This window comes from Orcinus orca, chromosome 15, assembly GCF_937001465.1.
Source record: "Orcinus orca chromosome 15, mOrcOrc1.1, whole genome shotgun sequence".
Lineage (NCBI taxonomy): Eukaryota > Metazoa > Chordata > Mammalia > Artiodactyla > Delphinidae > Orcinus > Orcinus orca.
In genome coordinates, this window is record NC_064573.1 from 60,548,732 (window position 1) to 60,567,285 (window position 18,554).

Sequence of the window (18,554 nt, forward strand, 5' to 3'; positions counted from 1 at the left end):
TAGGTAAATGACAGAGTGTCAGAAACGAATTGTTCATTTAATGAACAAAGAACGTTCTGAGGATGGTAGAAGAAATTGTGCAGATATACACTTGCTTATTTTCTTAAGGTAGACAATTGACCCTCCACCTTTGGGGAAGTTCCCCATTCTTGAAACTGCAGTTCCACATCTCCTACACCAGCTCCGCGCATCAACTTTCAGGGTACTTCTTTTCTGTCCCTGCTTCATCAGGACTCTACGTATTAAAGGGTATTAAGGTGAAAGTCAGGTGCTACACAAATGTCAATGTTTCTATGTCCTCTTCAGGGTAAGCAAGGGGTTGCATTTTACAAGTGAGAAGCCACTTTCACAATGACAGAAATTTGTGGATTTTACTGTGGAAGTATGACCACTTATATAATCTACCTCGGCACTGCCACGACTTGATACTGAAAACAACTTTCCAGTAATGAGTGCTATTTATGGAGGGAAACTCCCAGAGATGAGGCTGTTTCTGCAGTTGCCACTATGGCTCCGTAACAAAAAGTCCTCCAGCCATGAGACCCCCAAAGTGCTGTCCAGATTGAGGGGAGATTGTTGAACGAAGGAATCACAGAAGAACCTCAGACTAAACCTTTTGGAAGTAAGTCCGGAAGATCTACTTCTGGAAACCTGTCAGTTACAGGAGACCTGGGACTTGATGGAGCTGGGGGTGTCGGGGAGAGGGGAGAGAGCTCCTGTGTCTAATGCTGCTACCTCCCCTCTGACATCATCCTCGTGAGGAAACAGTGACACTGATGCCCTCTGGAGCAGCCTGACCTCCGAGCTTGTAACACAGGGCCAACAAAAAAAAAAAAAGAAAGAAAGAAAGAAAGAAAAGACAAAAGGGGAAGCGTGTATCAGGCTATAATTTACCAACCTAGGTGTTTGCCACCTGAAATTTCACCGAGAAAATTTGCGTGCATAAAATGAGTACAGATGAAAGTATTTTCAATGCATGGTTGGAGTTTCTATTTTAAAAAGACACTTGTGTGAATCCTTTCGACTTTCATTTTTTTCTCATTTTTCTCATAGCATTTTTTTTGAGGCAATCCAGAACAATAAGCATGCTCTTTGGAATCAGAACGACTTAGATTCAAGCCTCAACTAGACATCTTACTAGCGAGAGGACTTGGCAAAGTTCCTTACCATGTCTTTTATTTTATTTTTTAAAATTTTTTTATTAAAATATAGTTGATTTACAATGTTGCGTTAGATTCAGGTGTACAACAAAGTGATTCAGTTATACATGTGTGTGTATATATATATATATATATATATATATATATATGTATATATACACATTGGGTTGGCCAAACAGTTCATTGGGGTTTTTCCAATGTTACTGAAAAACCCGAACAAACTGTTTGGCCAACCCAGTATATATTTGCCGTGTCTTTTAAATCTCAGTTTGCTGATCTGTGAAATGGAATAACAGTGCCCACTTCCTGGAATGTTGTGAAAATGGAGGTGATTTCCGTTAAGTGCTTAACACGGTGCTTAGTACACAGGAACATTTTTAGAGTAAAGAACCATCTGCTAATGACAGATTTGCATATACTTTTTGATAATCCGCATCATCAGTTCATGCTAAGGAAGAGGCAGAATCAGGACACACCTTCGTGTGGGACCACATAGCACAGGTTGCTGGGGTGGGCGCTCAATTTGGACTCTAATTCTGTCATCAGCATATTCCTTAATGGCTTGTGTGTTAAAATGGCCATTCAGAGAACAGTGCAAACGTTTCTCCCTCGAGAATCCGTCTCTGATAGTCTCAATGCCCAGGGCCTCTTATGGCCACCATCACCTCCCTCCGCCATGTGGCCAGATCGGGTGGGTTGCTGCAGGGCTGGGGTCCGACTGCCCAGGGCAGGGTCGAGGCAGAACTGGCTGCCCCTTTGCTGTCACGGACGGCTGTATCGATTCCCCAGGAAAGCCTGTGTACCTTAACTTAGATACGTACCTCCCCCTAACTAATTTTAAAAAGGGATCCTGATTTTTCAAAGACTAAATTAAAAACCACCCTCTAGTGAAAAAAACATTCCCTGAAACTTCCAGCAAAGGAACTTAGGATGCTTGTAATTCTCTGCTGATCCTCACGTGTGGATTATCCCATCACTGGTGGATGATTTCCACTTTGGGATCCAAACCGACCAGCTGATGAACCAGATTCTCCTGGACCCCGCCCCAGCTTCCTTAAATCCCACCGTTTTGCCTGTCTTTCCCCTCAGGGAGCCCATTTCCTTCTCTTCTGCATTTTCTTGACCTCGCCTGTAACTCTGGTCTTGCTTTTATGATGATCCAAGCTCTGAGCTTAATCCTCTATTTCTTAGCCACGACGGTTCTCTCCTCTTGCATTCCAACAGAGCAGGTGACTTTTGTCTGTTTATGCACCCACCCTCTCTCTTTCATGCTTCCGCAGCTCTGTAAGTCAACGTGTGCATTTCTCAATCTGTGTCCACATCATTTTATTCTCTCCTTGAGGACAGAAATCCAGTCTCACTCTGCTCACCTCCCTCTGCTTGGTGCACACTATCATTCCCTGAGTGTTTGCTGAGTGAATTCGATACACTGGAGAGGCATTCAAATTTGAAACCAAAGAAACAAATTATGGAGGGTTGAAGAGGTTTAAGTCTGTACTAGGAGTTGACTTTGAAAAGCCACATATTAGCTACTTTCCAATAAAGAAAATGGAAATTCTACTACGGTAAAATCCCTTAAGGCCTAAATTCTATTTATTTATAACTACTCCAAGGTAAACTGCACTCAACCCATTCATTAGACTATTAGAAAAAAGGAACTTTCTTGCAAATGTGTACTATTTATAAGTAATATTTAAAGTAGAAGTTTTAAAACTCTTTAAGATTGTATTCTGGAACTCCTAAGCACTTCGAGAAAACTGTATTCAAAGATGAGCAGTTGATTTAATTTAATTCAATTTAATGTCACATCTTAACTCTGTGTGATAGTCATTCCTCCAAAAATAATCTACTAGGCAAGACTGGGTATAATGGCTCTGGTTTGTGTATATGTGGGAGAAATAATCATTACTCCTGTTAAAATCTTCTAAATCAGTCTGTTTACAGATTCAGCTGGAACTTCCTGCAATTTTTCACATCATCAAAATTTTACCAGTCACCCACTGTCCTAAACACACCCGCCACCTCACACCTCGTAAGGCCAAGTCTAAATTGTAATCGACGCAGAAGTCAAATGTAGCTATGTCCCCTCTTTCACTGGAACTCATGTTTACAAACACATTATTCTCCTTATAAAACAGCACTGAGCGTACAGAAATAAATTTTGGGAGATAGAAAGCTTATTTACTTAAATAAAAGGTTCACCCTATCATTGGACACACTTCACGTGCAGCCTTTCAGAGGCACACATTGTCCAGAGAGGGACGGGTTTGTTAGGTCACGTGTCCCTTAAGGCAGAGCTCTGGCCTTTCTTAAAATGTTAGCATTCAGACAAAAATGAGAGATTCCACTGGAAAGAAGATCGACCTAACGGTGGAATGCTTCAAGTTTTAAATCATTTTAGATGACTTTGCATCTAGATCATTCTAAGAACTCCTGAGTGAATTCACTGGCCTTGTGACTTGGGGTAATGGGCATAGGCTTCCTCTCAAGAGAAAAGTCGGGGACAATGGGGACCAAAACTTGTAGTCGTCCCTCGGTATCCATGGTGGAGTGGTTCCAGGACCCCCGAAGATACCAAAATCCACGGATGCTCAAGTCCCTTATATAAAATGGTGTAGTATTTTCATATAACCTATGCACATCCTCCTGTATACTTGAAATCATCTCTAGATGACCTACAATACCTAATACTATGTGAATGCCATGTAAATAGTAGCTTGCTCACAGCAAATTCAAGTTTTGCTTTGGGGAACTTTCTGGAATTTTTTTTCGTTTCACATATTTTTGATCTGTAATTGGTTGAATCCACGCATGCAGAACCCGCGGATACGGAAGGCCAAGTGTATCAGCCATCAGAGCCCATCAAACCAATTCCTGACCTCTCGGGTGCTCCAGCCACCTCCTCTTAAAGCAAATGGTCAATACTTTATGAGAAACACTGAGGGAGAGAGACAGAGATTGTGCTTCCTTATGTTTAGAGGGACAAGATTGATGCAGCTGCTCGAGATTTCTGGTTCGAGTCTCTGTCTTACTTCTCCTCCTGGCAGCTAAAAACCTGAGGTTGACTTTTCTCTCTCAGGCTGTCCACAGAACTGGCCCCAAAGGGAGCAAGCCCAGCCTCCTTCCTCTTCTGCAGAGATCTGCACATGGTGCGCTAAGTTTTTACACCTCCTTCTAGAAGTTCTGCCTCCTAGGGTTTGCTATTTGGTTGTCAGCCTTGGGATGTTAGAAAACCAACAAATCTTTCCCAGGGTTATTTTGTTAAGTGGATTTCTTGCAAAATACATGTTTCTATTACCTAAATTACTGACTTGATTACTAATGACACGAAGTTATGGGAGCGGGCATTTTAATTCACCTACTTGATAAGGTAAGAAGAGTTTTGGCAAAGTAGACCCCAAAGGCTCTTTTCTCTGAACTCTTAGGGCACTTGAGGATAACTCTACACACGGCACATGTCAAAGCTCACTCTTTATTATGTGTGGTTACCTGCATGGCTTATCTCCCCAGCTGGGTGATATGCTTCTAAGGTACTGCCCAGCTTTGCCTTTTTGGCAGAAAGCAAATATATTGTGAAGTTGGGTCATGTAAAATACCGTCCTTCAATACGTTGCTCTTTCAAGTAGACGTATATTTGAAGAAACTGATGCTTTAATTTTCTCTTAACCATAGATTGTTGTGACCATTGTCACTTCATTCAGGAATAACTACTGAGGGTCCACTAATGGTTAAGCCTCCACGGTAAGTGAGATGGATATTACAGGGACTCCGGGCCTGCGGGGTGGAGGCCTCGGGCAGGGGAGACAAGACAGCCAGACAGATAGGGGCTGAAGGCCAGTGTCGGGGGACAGTGATGAGAAAGTGCCCCGGGAATTCAGAGCAAGGGCAGTTCCGCTCAGCGGGGAGCTGGCAGTGTTGGGCAGGTCTGTGGAGGAGCTGGTTCTTGAGCAGAACTCTCCATCACGTGTTCAAGAGGGAGGTGGGCTCGCAGGCTAGCCGGGAACCAACGCTACCAAGGGTGACGTCAGTGGGGCTTGCGGCTGAGCCAGGCCAACGCCGAGGGCCAGCTGAAGACCTGCGGCCACCTCCAAGTCCACTCGGCAGCGCCGTTCGGTCCAAACGCCGAATGGCTGGGTTTGCAAAAGACATCCAGCGCACCTGCAGGCCACGCCCACTGTCTGATGATGCCATTTTCCACTTACAAGCTAATGAAGCGTTTAACACCCCCAGAGACCATTAACAAAAAGGAAACCGAGAGAGAAAACGTCGAGGTACCCACCTATTTATTATCAGATACACGCGCCCATTGACCTTGGCATGGCTACGCGGGGGCACAAGGAAGCAGGCGGTGGCAGCGGGGGACGGTTGGAGAGAGAAAGAGGAGAGTGTTAGCCAGAGAGGAGGAGCTGATGTCCCGTAAGCTCTGCACCACCACATGTGTCACCGACATGCTTCATGCACTGGAGGAGGGTCCAGACAGCGAGATTCGGCAGCAGAGAAATCAGAGTCGGGAAATCGCCGGACGGTAACAGTCTCTCCCTCCCTCCCCCCCAGTCACACACCTTGTCAGGAATCTGTAAGGTTTACATGTCCAGAACGCATTTATCAGATAAAATACCACGGAAAACATTAATTCTTGCTCCTTCCCCAGAATTAAAAGAAGAAAATCCTCCTAAATGTCCATATTCAACATACTGTTTTCTGAGGTGTTCTAAAACTGAAGACAGAAAAAACTCATTCTATTTCTATATGCATCACAGTACTTTCTAAAACAAATTATGCACAAACTGCAGTGACGGACATTTAAATAAGGAGTGGATACTTAGTACCTTATTAAGTATATATTATATAATAATTACATTGTGATTATGTTATATTATATATTTTATCAATATATAAGGGAAATGATATTCCTGAGGATGCCTACCTAGAACTAATAATAGTTTCACATAAGGTATATCATAAAACACTTTCATAATGCTAACTTTATAAATTGTGGAAGGCTAAACACAATGAATTCTGCTTCAGACACAAGTGACATTTGCCTACAGGGCCTACACAAACCACAAAAACGACAGACAAAACAGGAAAAAGGACAGTTGGCTATTCACAGAAACAACAGGACTGGAATCACTTTAAGGGATAAAATGCATTGATTATTCCCAATGTGGGAGTTTTTTTTTTTTTTTTCCCCCCAGCATCTACTAAGCGGGCAGGAACAGAGAAGGCAAAGCGGGACAGTCAATCCCAACCCCGAAAATACGTTTTTCTTCATCATTTTGATTTTAATGTAGCCATTTACTAGCGTTCTAGGGACTAAAACTACCGTGAGGTGAAAATTGCTAGTAAGGAAAATACTACAATGGAAAAGAGCTGCAAAAAAGATGGGATACGGATCTTATGTTCCAAGTTGAAACTTGGGGGACTTTTACATGAAACTCTTGCATGAAATCCCAAAACACCAAACTTGAGTGAGTCCTTTGAACTCCTCGAGTTTCTAGAAAACTGTTTTTCACAGATCCAAAAATGAAATCGTGCATTCCTAAACCATTCAGGTGGCTGCCATTATATGCTCTCGCCTCGCCCTTTACATTTTCTTGGAAAAGCAACAGTTAAGGGGGGTGCTCAGGCTGAGCTGCGGCCAGAGGAGGGCCAGCTCCAGTCTCAGACTGAACAGACCGCTTGGCCTCCTTCCCTGTCCTGCCAGGCGAGGGGGTTATGGGCTGGCAGGACACCAGAGCAAACAGGGAGAACACATCTTGATATAGGCTGCTGTCCTTCTCCAGAACCTACATAATTAAATCAGGTTCTACATACTTAACAGGAACTCTGTGCAACAAATTCAGTTTTCCATAATTCCACTCCTTAGCACAGCACAACACAGACAGTTTGATATTTCATAAACTGTGCGTGATGAGATACTGCTGCATCTTCTTTGGATGGACACGTTGTTTCCCTTGAAAAAGAGCTAAGGGGAATTTTCAACTGTGGCATCTGTGCTCCTTTGAATACAGCACTTTGCTCCCTTATTTACTTAACAAGTGTTTTTCCAGGAACTGAATCACAGGCTATTATGTGAAGCAGAGAGGAAAATCAGTATCAAGGTTCATTAGACGAGTGCTTGTAATTTCCCCGTGATGGAGCAGATCTAGGCATGTGTGATGACCCACTGTGGCTTCAGCACACATGGCCAGGGAGAGCCAGATCCATCTGCTACTTGTAAACAATTTGTGTTTATTGATGGGCAGACCACAGCAGGGAGCTGATGAAAGAAAACACTGCCTTCGCTTTCTTTCCTTAAATCTTATTCTGGTTTACTCATAGATGGCAGATTCTCTCCTTTTAGCCAAGGTTCTCCCCTTCCAAGACGGAAGGTAGAATTCTGCACTGCGCTCTCACTCACAGTGACTTCTTCTCTGCCTGCTAGTGCGACAGAAGACTCATCCTCCGAATTAGCCAGATTCTGTAAATGTTCTAAAAACACCTCACCAGCCTGGACACAAAAGACACATCACCACCGCTAAGGAATTCCAGTCTACACAGCTACTCTGAACTAATTCACGTGCCTGTCAAGATCACTGCATGAACCATCATAAACCACTACCAACTGTTTCACAAAGAGCCGTCAAATATTCCGCATTTTTTCTCATTTTTTCCCCACTTACAGGCTGATACTCATGGCAAGTTCAGGGCTGAGATTCTAAGTGAGATGGTTGGGAGGGTCCAGGCTGCCTTCTTGGAGCTTCCTGCACGGCCTCACCTGTAGATGGTGCTGTCTTCCTTGCTGGGAATGGACTTCAGGTCCGTGAGTTCCAGGAAGCGGTCGTGGAAGTAGTGCAGGTGCAGGATGCACACCAGCAAGAAGGACGTGGGGATGAATATGCGCGTGAACAGCTCGGCCACCGTGAACTGTTTTAGGCCAAGGTCCTCCAGCCTGCAAGACAAAACGGCTTTCCCCGGTGGGCTCTCCTACCCGAACGGCTCCTGGAAGCTGGCTGTTTCACAGTGATTTCATATTGAGTGTTTTCAAGACAGCGTTCTCGATTTCCCCATTGCCTGAAGCAGCTGAGCTGTTCTCCACCCCTCTCTCCCCACCCTGCTCTTCACTGGCCCAACCGTCTACCTCGTGCAAAACGCCCCAATCAGGGCGTTCCCCGGACGCTTTCTTTGCCTTCCGGTCCCCACCATCTGCATTCCTTCGACCCTTGAATCTGTCCTCGTTTTCATTTCTAGCACCTCCTATTCTAGGTGGAGCCGCCATCCTCACTCGCAGGACCCCCCGCTGCTGGCTGACCGTGCTGCTGTGTCTATTCTTTTTTTTTTTTTTCCTGCGGTATGCGGCCTCTCACTGCCGTGGCCTCTCCCGTTGCGGAGCCCAGGCTCCGGACGCGCAGGCTCAGCGGCCATGGCTCACGGGCCCAGCCGCTCCACGGCATGTGGGATCCTCCCAGACCAGGGCACGAACCCGTGTCCCCTGCATCGGCAGGCGGACTCTCAACCACTGTGCCACCAGGGAAGCCCCTGTGTCTATTCTTGGCCTCCACACACATCACTTTTTCCTCAGCCAGTCAAGGGTGCTTTAAAGACTTTTAGAAATTTCACCATGAATGAGATGCAAACCATCACTACCTACAAGCCCTGCACCTCCGGGTGCCTAGCTGACCTTTCCCACTTCTCCCCTTGCTCCCCACAGCCCAGCCTTCCTGCCTTTCCACACACACACCAAAGTCTGCCCTGCCTCAGGCCTTTTGCATTTGCTGCTCTCTTTTTCTGGAATGTTCGTCCACCTCCCAGCTCCCAAATCACAGAGTTTTCTAAAGACAAGCTCTTTCCTATTCTTCAGGAGTTTAAAATGACACCTCCTCAGGGACTTCCCTGGCTGTCCAGTGGTTAAGATTCGGCGCTTTCACTGCCGAGGGCGTGGGTTCAGTCCCTGCTCGGGGAGCTAAGACCCTGCATGCTGCGTGGCGCAGCCAAAAGAAAAAATGACGCCTCCTCAGGGAAGCCTGCCCTGACTATTCCATCTCTAGTTACTGTCCCCCATTCTTCAGTACCTCAACCTGTTTCTGTTTCCTTCACAGACATGTCGCAGTTGATTTGTTTGTACAGTACGTAGGTTTTTGGTTTGTCTCCTCTCCTGGACTATAAACTCCACAGGGCTCAGACTCTGTCTCTCTTGCTTCCTGTTGCATCTTCAGGTGCAGAAGAGTGTCTGGCCCAGGGGAGGCACTCAAGAAATATTTGCTGAATTGACTTAAAGATATATTAGTCTAGCTACACGGTGAACCCTCCTTTTAAACTTTCCTCTTGGCCACCTCAGGATACTCAGTTCTATGCCCAGTTCTGGTGGGATTTCTAAACGAACTTCAGAAGTTTACAGCAGCAAATTAGAAAAGCCTAGACTCCTATCTATTTCATGCACAAGAAAGATTTCATCATCACTAGTCTCTGAGCACTTTTCCTGTGGCACCAACTACTCCTTAGATCTTAGCACCTGCTCCATCAGTGAGGAGAGGCTGATGTGTTACCTTATGAACCTACTGATGAGGAACTGGGCTCCAGCTAAGAAAGGAGGAAGCATGACAGTGAGGAACCGGGCAGGTGTGTTTCACATGAAACCGACACTAGAAAATGCCATTTCATTAATAATGGGCGGAAAATTCACTTTTCAGTTGATATTTATTGAGTACCTACTATGTGCTAAAAGCTCAGGGCAAGGTCTTGAGAACCCCAAATGACCAAGACCTGAGTCCTCTTCTGGAGGAAACTTTATTTTTTTTGAATATTATTTAATTTATTTTTTTATACAGCAGGTTCTTATTAGTTATCCATTTTATACATATTAGTGTATATATGTCCATCCCAATCTCCCAATTCATCCCACCCCCACCCCCACCCCGTCACTTTCTCCCCTTGGTGTCCATACGTTTGTTCTCTACATCTGTGTCTCAATTTCTGCCCTGCAAACTGGTTCATCTGTACCATTCTTCTAGAACTTATAGCCATCACTGGCTATAAGTTCTGGAGGAACTTATAGCCAGTGATGATGTCATGTTTTACTAAAACCTCCCAGAAAGATGTTTTGAACGACACACATTCACAACCTCATGCTGTTTGTCATTTTCCATCCCGCTGTCCACCACAATTACTTACTTTTCTTTTTTCAATCCCGTCATGTTTTGCCACAGGCCCGGGAAGTTTTCAAACTGATATGTGTATATAAAGATGAGCACCAGCATCGTGTAGATAACCACCGACATCCAGAAATATTTCAGGATCCGTCTCCACCACTCATAGTGCACCTGAACAACAGATAAGAAAAAAAAAGCGGTCAGAGGAAAACGCACAAAAACACCTGCTTTAGTCAAAGAAGACAGGTGATTCCATTTACGAATGTTTGAAAAAAAGGCAAGTTCATATTTAGTTTTTGAGGCTCTGTTCCTCGTAGGGTTGGGTGGCTGTGCATTGGAATCCGGTTCCACCAGAAGCTGTGAGCTGTGTCTTTGGGCAAAGCTGCTACCCTGAGCCTGTTTCCTCCTCAAGAGTACTTACTTTCCAGTTGTTCTGAGGATGAAATAATGATGTTTGTATCATCATCATTAATAATGTTTATTTCGGCATGATGTCTGGTCTATATCTGGTCTACGGGAGGCTTTCAGGGAGGTGTATTCTGTGCTTGTGGTCATGGCTGGGGAACTTGCCTCCATTTTGGAATTCAGAGTGATGCCACATGAATACAAATGTGAGGCCGCCACAGAGAGGAGGCATCCCTCTCTACCAAAAACCTGTGGGTTTTCATTAGGGAACATCTACCCGGAATTTCAAAAGGTATTTCAAAGTGTGACTGACCTCAGTTGAGACATTTTCATCTCCACAGGTAATCGCCTCTTGTTAATCGAGGTTGCTTTACTTGTTTGCTTGGTTGCCGGCAGGAATGTTTACTGTTACACTTGTGTACATCATTGGGTTCCCACCCGTCATCAGTTACACGGAATTTGTGGAGAGGCTAACTCATTTCAATATAACATTTCATATGTTCTAATTAATGAAATACTAAAGCACTCACTGCATTATACATACATTTGTAAACACACACAGACACACACGCACATGCGCATGATTTTCTGATTCCAAACTCTGAAATACAAATGAACCGAATATTATCCAGTGTTTTAGATTATCCAGCCACGGTTTTTACACTACTATTCAAAAGTGTAATCTAATGAAACAGACTTATTTTTTTTTTTCGATACGCGGGCCTCTCACTGTTGCGGCCTCTCCCATTGCGGAGCACAGGCTCCAGATGCGCAGGCTCAGCGGCCATGGCTCACGGGCCCAGTCGCTCCGCGGCATGTGGGATCTTCCCGGACCTGGGCACAAACCTGTGTCCCCTGCATCGGCAGGCGGACTCTCAACCACTGCGCCACCAGGGAAGCCCCAGACTTATTTTTTTAATTAATAATTTTTGAAAAAGTTATGAATTTTTTCTGACTTCATTTTACACATGCATTTGTTTTTCTTCAGTTTTGTCATGTTTATTTTATTTATTGAAGTATAGTTGATTTACAATGTTGTATAGGTTTCAGGTGTACAGCAAAGTGATTTAGCTATATATATATTTTTTCAGATTCTTTTCTTTTATATGTCATTACAAAATACTGGGTATAGTGCCCTGCGCTATACCATAGGTCCTTGTTTATCTATTTTATATATAGCAGTGTGTATCTGTTAATACCAAACTCCTAATTTATCCCTCCCCCCTCCCCTTTGGTAACCATAAGTTTGTTCTCTACGTCTGTGGGTCTGTTTCTGTTTTGTAAATAAGTTCATTTGTGTGGTATTTTAGATTCCACATGTAAGTGATATCATATGGTACTTATCTTTGTCTGTCTGACTCACTTCACTTAGTATGGTAATCTCCAGGTCCATCCGTGTTGCTGCAAATGGCATTATTTCGTTCTTTTTTTATGGCTGATTAATATTCTATTGTGTATATATACCACATCTTCTTTATCCATTCCTCTGTTGATGGACATTTCAAAGACCAGGAATAAGACAAGGATGCCCACTCTAACCACTTCTCCACCATTTTAAGAACCTAACATTTAAAATCAGTGCCCAAGCTGAAGGGAGCTACTTCTCATTTGAGGATTCCTAGTGTGTAATGTCTGAATCTCATCGACACAATGTTTACACAATGTTTTCACGAGGTCACAGTAACTTAGAGTCTTGTTGAAAGAAGCTCACGTACGTTCCTGGACAGATGTGAGGATTGAAAAACAGGGACAGCTGTGTACCCACCTGATACAGGGCCACACAGAACAGGAAGAGCACCATGTAGATGATCTTGTACATCACGATTTTGCCCTCGAAGCTGACGAAGAAGAACATGCCTCCACAGACGTAGATCCAGTACTTGATGAACAAGGCCACCACCAGGTTACCCAGCACCTTCATGATGTCCTGCTCATTGTCATCATCCTCCTCCTTCTTCTGCTCCTGCTTCTCCTCCTTTGCCTCCTCTTCTTCCTTCTTCTCCTGGGCCTCCCCATCCACCTGTATGTCCTGTTCGTCATCTTCAAAAGAGAAGACCATGCTGTTCAATGGAGCTGGTCCCCGGACCAGAACCACACTCTGACCGGTGTGATGGGAGTGCCACACAGCGCACGCATTTCGTGCATTACCATATGAGTTAAATAATTTTAGATGGTTCTAATAAACAAGGCAGAATTTATGGAACTAATTATAGTCCATTTTCCTAAAATTCTTGAAATATAGTTTTAAAGAAATACATTTGGTAATACTTTTATACTAATCTTTTTATAACACCTATTCCACTTGTAATATCCTGCTGTAACTATTGCAGGATCGAGGAAAAATACATAGGCAACAATAACACAAATAAAAACTACTACGACAACTTCAAATTCCAACTGTTAACATGACTCCAGACAATCCTAGCAGTATTTTACTGGATTTGGGTTAATGGTAATAATCTTAACCAAAAGTATGCTTTTAGAGAACTAAGAAAGTAAGAGTTAAAGCCAAATATCACTTAATTTAAATTAGAATTGAAGAATAATTGTAATTTACCTAAGTTTAAAATAGTTTTATGCACTGCAATCCAAAGCTTATATTTGGTCTTACTTTAAAATATGCTAATATGTGACTCATTTTTGTGTTACTAAGGCAACCTGTTAAATACATCTAAATAATGTATTCAAATGACCAGGAGATCCACAGAGTGAGGGGAATGCAAGTGAGGTGAGAGGTCAGAGCAACTGCTGATCTTAAATGAACTATTCTTTATATAAAGTAACTGGTGAATTTAATCACTCTATTAACAGACACATCCAAAGTCAAAGAGTCAAGATTCAAATCTTATAGACTTTTGTTGCTGAAAAGTAACTCCATGGTTAGGTCTAAACGAGAAACTATAAGAAAAGGATGAGTTGGTGTGTGTTGGTTTTCTCCTCCTCACCGGGTTAGTCTTAAGGTTACCAGCCCAACCTCTGTGAACCTTTATGGCATCCTTTTCAGACAAGGCTACACACATCACTAGTGGTCTCCAAGCCGTTCTACTAACATTAAATGATATTTATTGGTACATCCAGGCAGGTAGGGAGTGAGAGGCTCTCATTTTACCCATATAGCAGGTCTAAAACTACAGAGGTGATCGATCATCAAAACATCAGATTCTATTTTTGACTTTGTGGTATATTCGTCTTTGAAAAGAAGAGGATTCGAATTTGGAAGATTTGAGTCACTTTCTTGGTACTAACACTCAGTAAATGTGACCGTGGAGAACCCAGTGCACTTCCCTGAGCTTCAGTTTCTCTTCCCTGAAGTGGGAGTCACTTTTGTGAGGATCAAATGACACAGGGTCTCTGAAGCTCCTGTGGACGGGGACTTAGCCCCGGGACACGGTCATTTATCTGCTCACGTCTACACCTGGCCTCCTTCTGGTCTGGAGCAGAGCGCCCTGGATGTCCTCGGGGGCCCTTCCTCCCGTCACACACCTCACGCACTAATTACCTTTTTCTTCATTTTCCTGACTTCCGATTTTGACCTCAGACAGAAGAGCTTCCTTTTCTTGGAGAGCTTTTTGCTCTGTGAGGTGCTGTCTCAGCAACAGCCAAAACGTAATGGTGAAAAGGATCTGAAAGGAGAGAATGAGGAACACGAGCGTCAAGTCTTTGAAGCATAAGCCTATTTCAACAACTACTATACCTTCTCTGCATTTCAGTGGGAGCAATTACATGAACCTTTCCACTTGAGATAGAGTCAGGCACCCACTTGATTTCAGCTGAAAGTCACTGGCTTTTAAATCTCCTTTCCCGAGGACGCTGGCATGCCGTCCAGTGCCAGGGTGCATTCATGCCTGGGATGCCCTGGGAAGATGCACAGGACAATCTGGGCTGGAAACCAACTTGGACCAGTGGTCCCCTTCAAGGTGCTAGTCCTTGACTTCCTGTCCTTCCCTGACATCAGCACAAGTATCAGAAGATGATGTATTTCCCCATGATCCCTGTTGCTTCTGCAGTGGTCCGTATTTTGAAGAATTCCACAGATGGGAAAGAAGAACATTTCTTGCCAGCAAATAGAACCCCTTAATATTCCCATTCTTCTCCCAAAGCTGAAGGGGGAATTGTTCTAAGTGCCCACACGTTTATATTAACATTTTCCTGAGGGCTAGGAAAAACATTATGATTTCAAGCAGCAGCAAATGTTTGGAACGTGTTTTTGTGCTTTTTTGCTTGGATGTGTTTGTTTTGATTACCGTGGTTTTGTCTGAATGCTTTGTTTTCTTGCTTTGCTGTTCACTTACCTTTGAGGCAAGTTCCCCTGGCTCTTTCTTTTCTAAAAATCCCGGGACCTTTTTAATTTCAGGGAGTTCAAAACTCCATATGTACTGTAATATGAGCAGGAGATTTCCGTAGACAACCATGAATGGAGAGCTGATCATGGCATATTTCCTTCTGTTGCGAATCATCCAAAGAGTGCAGGACCAGATCAGCAGCACGAACGTCAGCCAGCTGTGGTACGTGATGCTCCACGCCTCCAGGAAGGAAGGAGGAGAAGACGGTGACGGTCAATACAACATACAGGCCCCACCCCGCTAAGTTAGACGTTATCTAGCAGGTAAAGGTCAGTAACATTCACACTATGGAGGGAGGGTGTTGTGGTGAAATCATGGAGGGACATCCCAGCTGCGGCAGGGGACACAGCGAGGAGAAAGGCTGCCTCTGTGAGCTAGCACTTGTCCTCGACTTCCTGGAAGGAAGAGGGTCGGGCAGGGGGCTTCACCCCACGTCCTTTGCCCTCCAGCCCCAAATGTCTTCCTTTCCACCCTGCTTTGCAGAATGAGAAGCAACCTGCTTTCTCCTTTATTCTTCCAAACCAGCTTGGGGTCGGCTATTTTTTCAGGGTGCTGGGTGAGTGTGGCCAAGCTGGGCTCAGAAACAGAAGCTGCAGGGACCACAGGGTCAGCACACAAGCTGGCTTCAGGGGTCACCCTTAGCAGACCCGCCGGGATGACAGACATGATAGGAACCAGGGAATCTCCAGGAGGAGGTAGAGTGTTAGGTGTCCGCACACCGCAAACAGTAAAGCCAGGTGAATGGAGAGGCCGGCCTCCCCTTCTGCCCTGCAAGAGGCAAGACATCTTCCACTCACACCAAACTCCCACAGGTCCAGAAGATATCTCAAAGGGCAGCTGCTGGAACATTCTAGAAAATCAGGCTCATGAGAACCATTAACTTCAGTAAATCTATCCTCTCATACCATAATCTCGGATACCAAATTTCTGTGAAAAGGTCTTTAAAAATATTTTCTAGCTGTTATTTGGAGCTAATTGAAATCAGTCATATTCTTGAGTATCACGAATTACCAAGAGTTATTCGTAAAGTCTGAAATGTTTTACAAGTCTGTTTTACTTCTGGAAAGCAGGTAAGTATTGAGATAAATAAGATAAATGAATAAAGTCAGCACAGAACAAACAAATACTTCCTTGCAGCAATGTGCAAATCTGTCCGAAAGCAGAGCTAGCTTTTTAAATGTAGAGTTATTTAAAACTGTTGGTTAAAACATATGGTAATTATAAACTGGAAATTAAAATTGCTTTTAGTAAAATTAAGTGAGTGACTGACAACTATTACCAAGTCTGAATTATTTTCATGAAGATAGTATTCCTTGGAAATAGTGTTATCAAAGGTCGGTAATATTTAATGCCTTTATCCCAGGATGAAATTCAGATCTGACCTGGCCATTTTTTTGTGGAGGACCCAAGAAAGTAATCTTCGCAGATATTATAATTCCAGCGTATTTTTTCCCCTGTACATTATCCTTGTTTGGGTGAAAGAGGGAGAAAAAGAAATTGTGAGGATTTCGCTCTTTGTGTTTTTGAACAAAGACATCTATCGTTCTAACAGACCGTGCTCCTTTCTGTCTGTGATTAAAAGTCTGCTGCCACGGGGGAACTTCCACGGAAGACAGGCACTTTTAAAGCATTAATATTGGGGCTCCATGAAAACAACTGAAATGGCACCAGACGAGAGCACGTCTTTAACAAGAGATCTGCTCTCCTGTGTTGTTTTTACAATAGATTTCTTTTCTACTGAGGAACTGAATGTGTATTTCAAGTTTTTCTTTTTTTTTAAGCTCTATTTCTTTACATAAAGAAACCAACTTCTCTGGCTTCTTTTTAGAGACAGAAAAAGAAACGTATACTCTTTTGAGTTCAGAATCTGAATTATTTGATGTTTTCAAATAGAGTTTTGGCTGTAGTGTAAATTAGGGATTGACCTTTAAAGTGTCAAAAAGTACCCAGAGAGCACAGAATTCATATTATTTAGAGAACAGAGTTTGCAGTCCCCAAAAGAGCCATCTTGAATTTCGAGGAGCTTTCTGTTCCCAATGCTCTCAGCCACGGCCACGGTCCTTGCAGAAGCTGAAGCTGACGTGCAAACAGGTTTTCTCAGGAGACCTCTGGACTGAGAGCCTAGGGAAACTGTCTTTAGGTGATTTTTTTCCCTAGAATTATAGAATATTTTCTTTTTTTATCATTTACTGTGTCCATGGGATCTCACTACTGGCCACAAAATTTGAAGACTTTTGTGTTAAATAAGTTTCTCAAAATAAATTAGCTTTCCCGGTAAAATTCGTTTTTAGGAAGAGCAGAAATTGGCCTTCTTTTATATCCTGTCTCTGGTCCCAAGGATGATTTCTGAAGCTGGAGATGAGCATGTTCCTAGCGGTGAGCAGAAACGCAGGTAAACTGAGAGCTCACGACCAGAAGAAGCCCTCAGGGACTCGGCGCTTGATGCTTAGATTGGTAAACATTTGCTGCAGCTCAAATGGAATAAAGCCTCAAATCTAAGACAAGCTGTGACTATAACCCTCATTATCTGAAAGAAATAAAAGTGGCCTTTGTTAATCGTGAACACCTTCAATGCCACTTAGAAAAACTACCCATATGTCCTTTAAAATCGGCAAAATAGGGGACAATCTGACTTAGGCTAATTTGAGAGAAAGGTATGAATATTTAGGAGGAGGCTAGCTAGCACAGAGGACATGGTTTTGAAATCTATACTATAAAGGGCCCATGAGAAATTAACAAAAGCAACCATTCTCTGCCAAGACATTGGGAAGATGAAGACATCAGTGCTGGCGGGAGGAGGTGGCGGGACTTGGAGCCGGCGGGGTGCAAGCACCGTCCATCCCTCCAGCACTAATTCTGTGCCCAAGGACAGGACACAGAGCAAGATATAGGGGCAGAATCCAGGCAGAAGTTAAGGGTTCTCGTAGGCACGCACCATCATAGCGATAAGGGCACAGATGTAACTCTGCTTCATGATGAACTGGAACACAGAGACCATGGCATGGACTTTGACACTCCTTTCCTCCTCATAGGCCTTCTCCTCCTCAAATTCTTCATTCTCATCTTCTCCCTCCTTCTTTTCTAGAGGGACAGATTATTTTATATAAAAATCTATGCAAATATGTGAATTTCACATAAACGTCCCAAGCAGTACAGAGCATGTATTTGTCATCTACAGTAACAAGGCAGCTTGCTTTCAACACAATAAACTGAGCGAAAAGGGAGAAAAGCCTCATCCAAGTTTTGGGGCTCTTGGTTTTTTTATTAGACGAAAAGAGCTCTTTCTGAAGACATCATCCACTAACCAGCAAAACTATTGGCCGTGATAATGCCATCAAATTACAGAAAGAGTAAAACACACATATGCACATAGTCTTAACACTAGAAACAAGTTGGCTTGTTTAAAATAATTTTTTACCTTTTATTTTTCAAAGTTTACCCCAATTAGGCCACTTATTTTGTACCCAAGGACAGAACACACAGAGCAAGATGGAGGGGCAAAGTCTAGGTAGAAG

The 18,554-nt window shown here is 43.5% G+C and overlaps 1 protein-coding gene across 1 annotated transcript in view; it reads right to left on the reverse strand.

The window, feature by feature from the left end:
• Positions 1–18,554, reverse strand: part of PIEZO2 (piezo type mechanosensitive ion channel component 2) — a 151,493-nt gene that overhangs the window by 83,133 nt on the left and 49,806 nt on the right. The window contains exons 8-13 of the mRNA XM_049698180.1: positions 17,975–18,120; positions 14,989–15,219; positions 14,196–14,319; positions 12,462–12,736; positions 10,314–10,462; positions 7,921–8,094 (exon numbers count right to left, since the gene is read on the reverse strand). Of these exons, the coding sequence (XP_049554137.1) occupies positions 7,921–8,094; positions 10,314–10,462; positions 12,462–12,736; positions 14,196–14,319; positions 14,989–15,219; positions 17,975–18,120 (1,099 nt within the window). The remainder of the gene's footprint in view (positions 1–7,920; positions 8,095–10,313; positions 10,463–12,461; positions 12,737–14,195; positions 14,320–14,988; positions 15,220–17,974; positions 18,121–18,554) is intronic.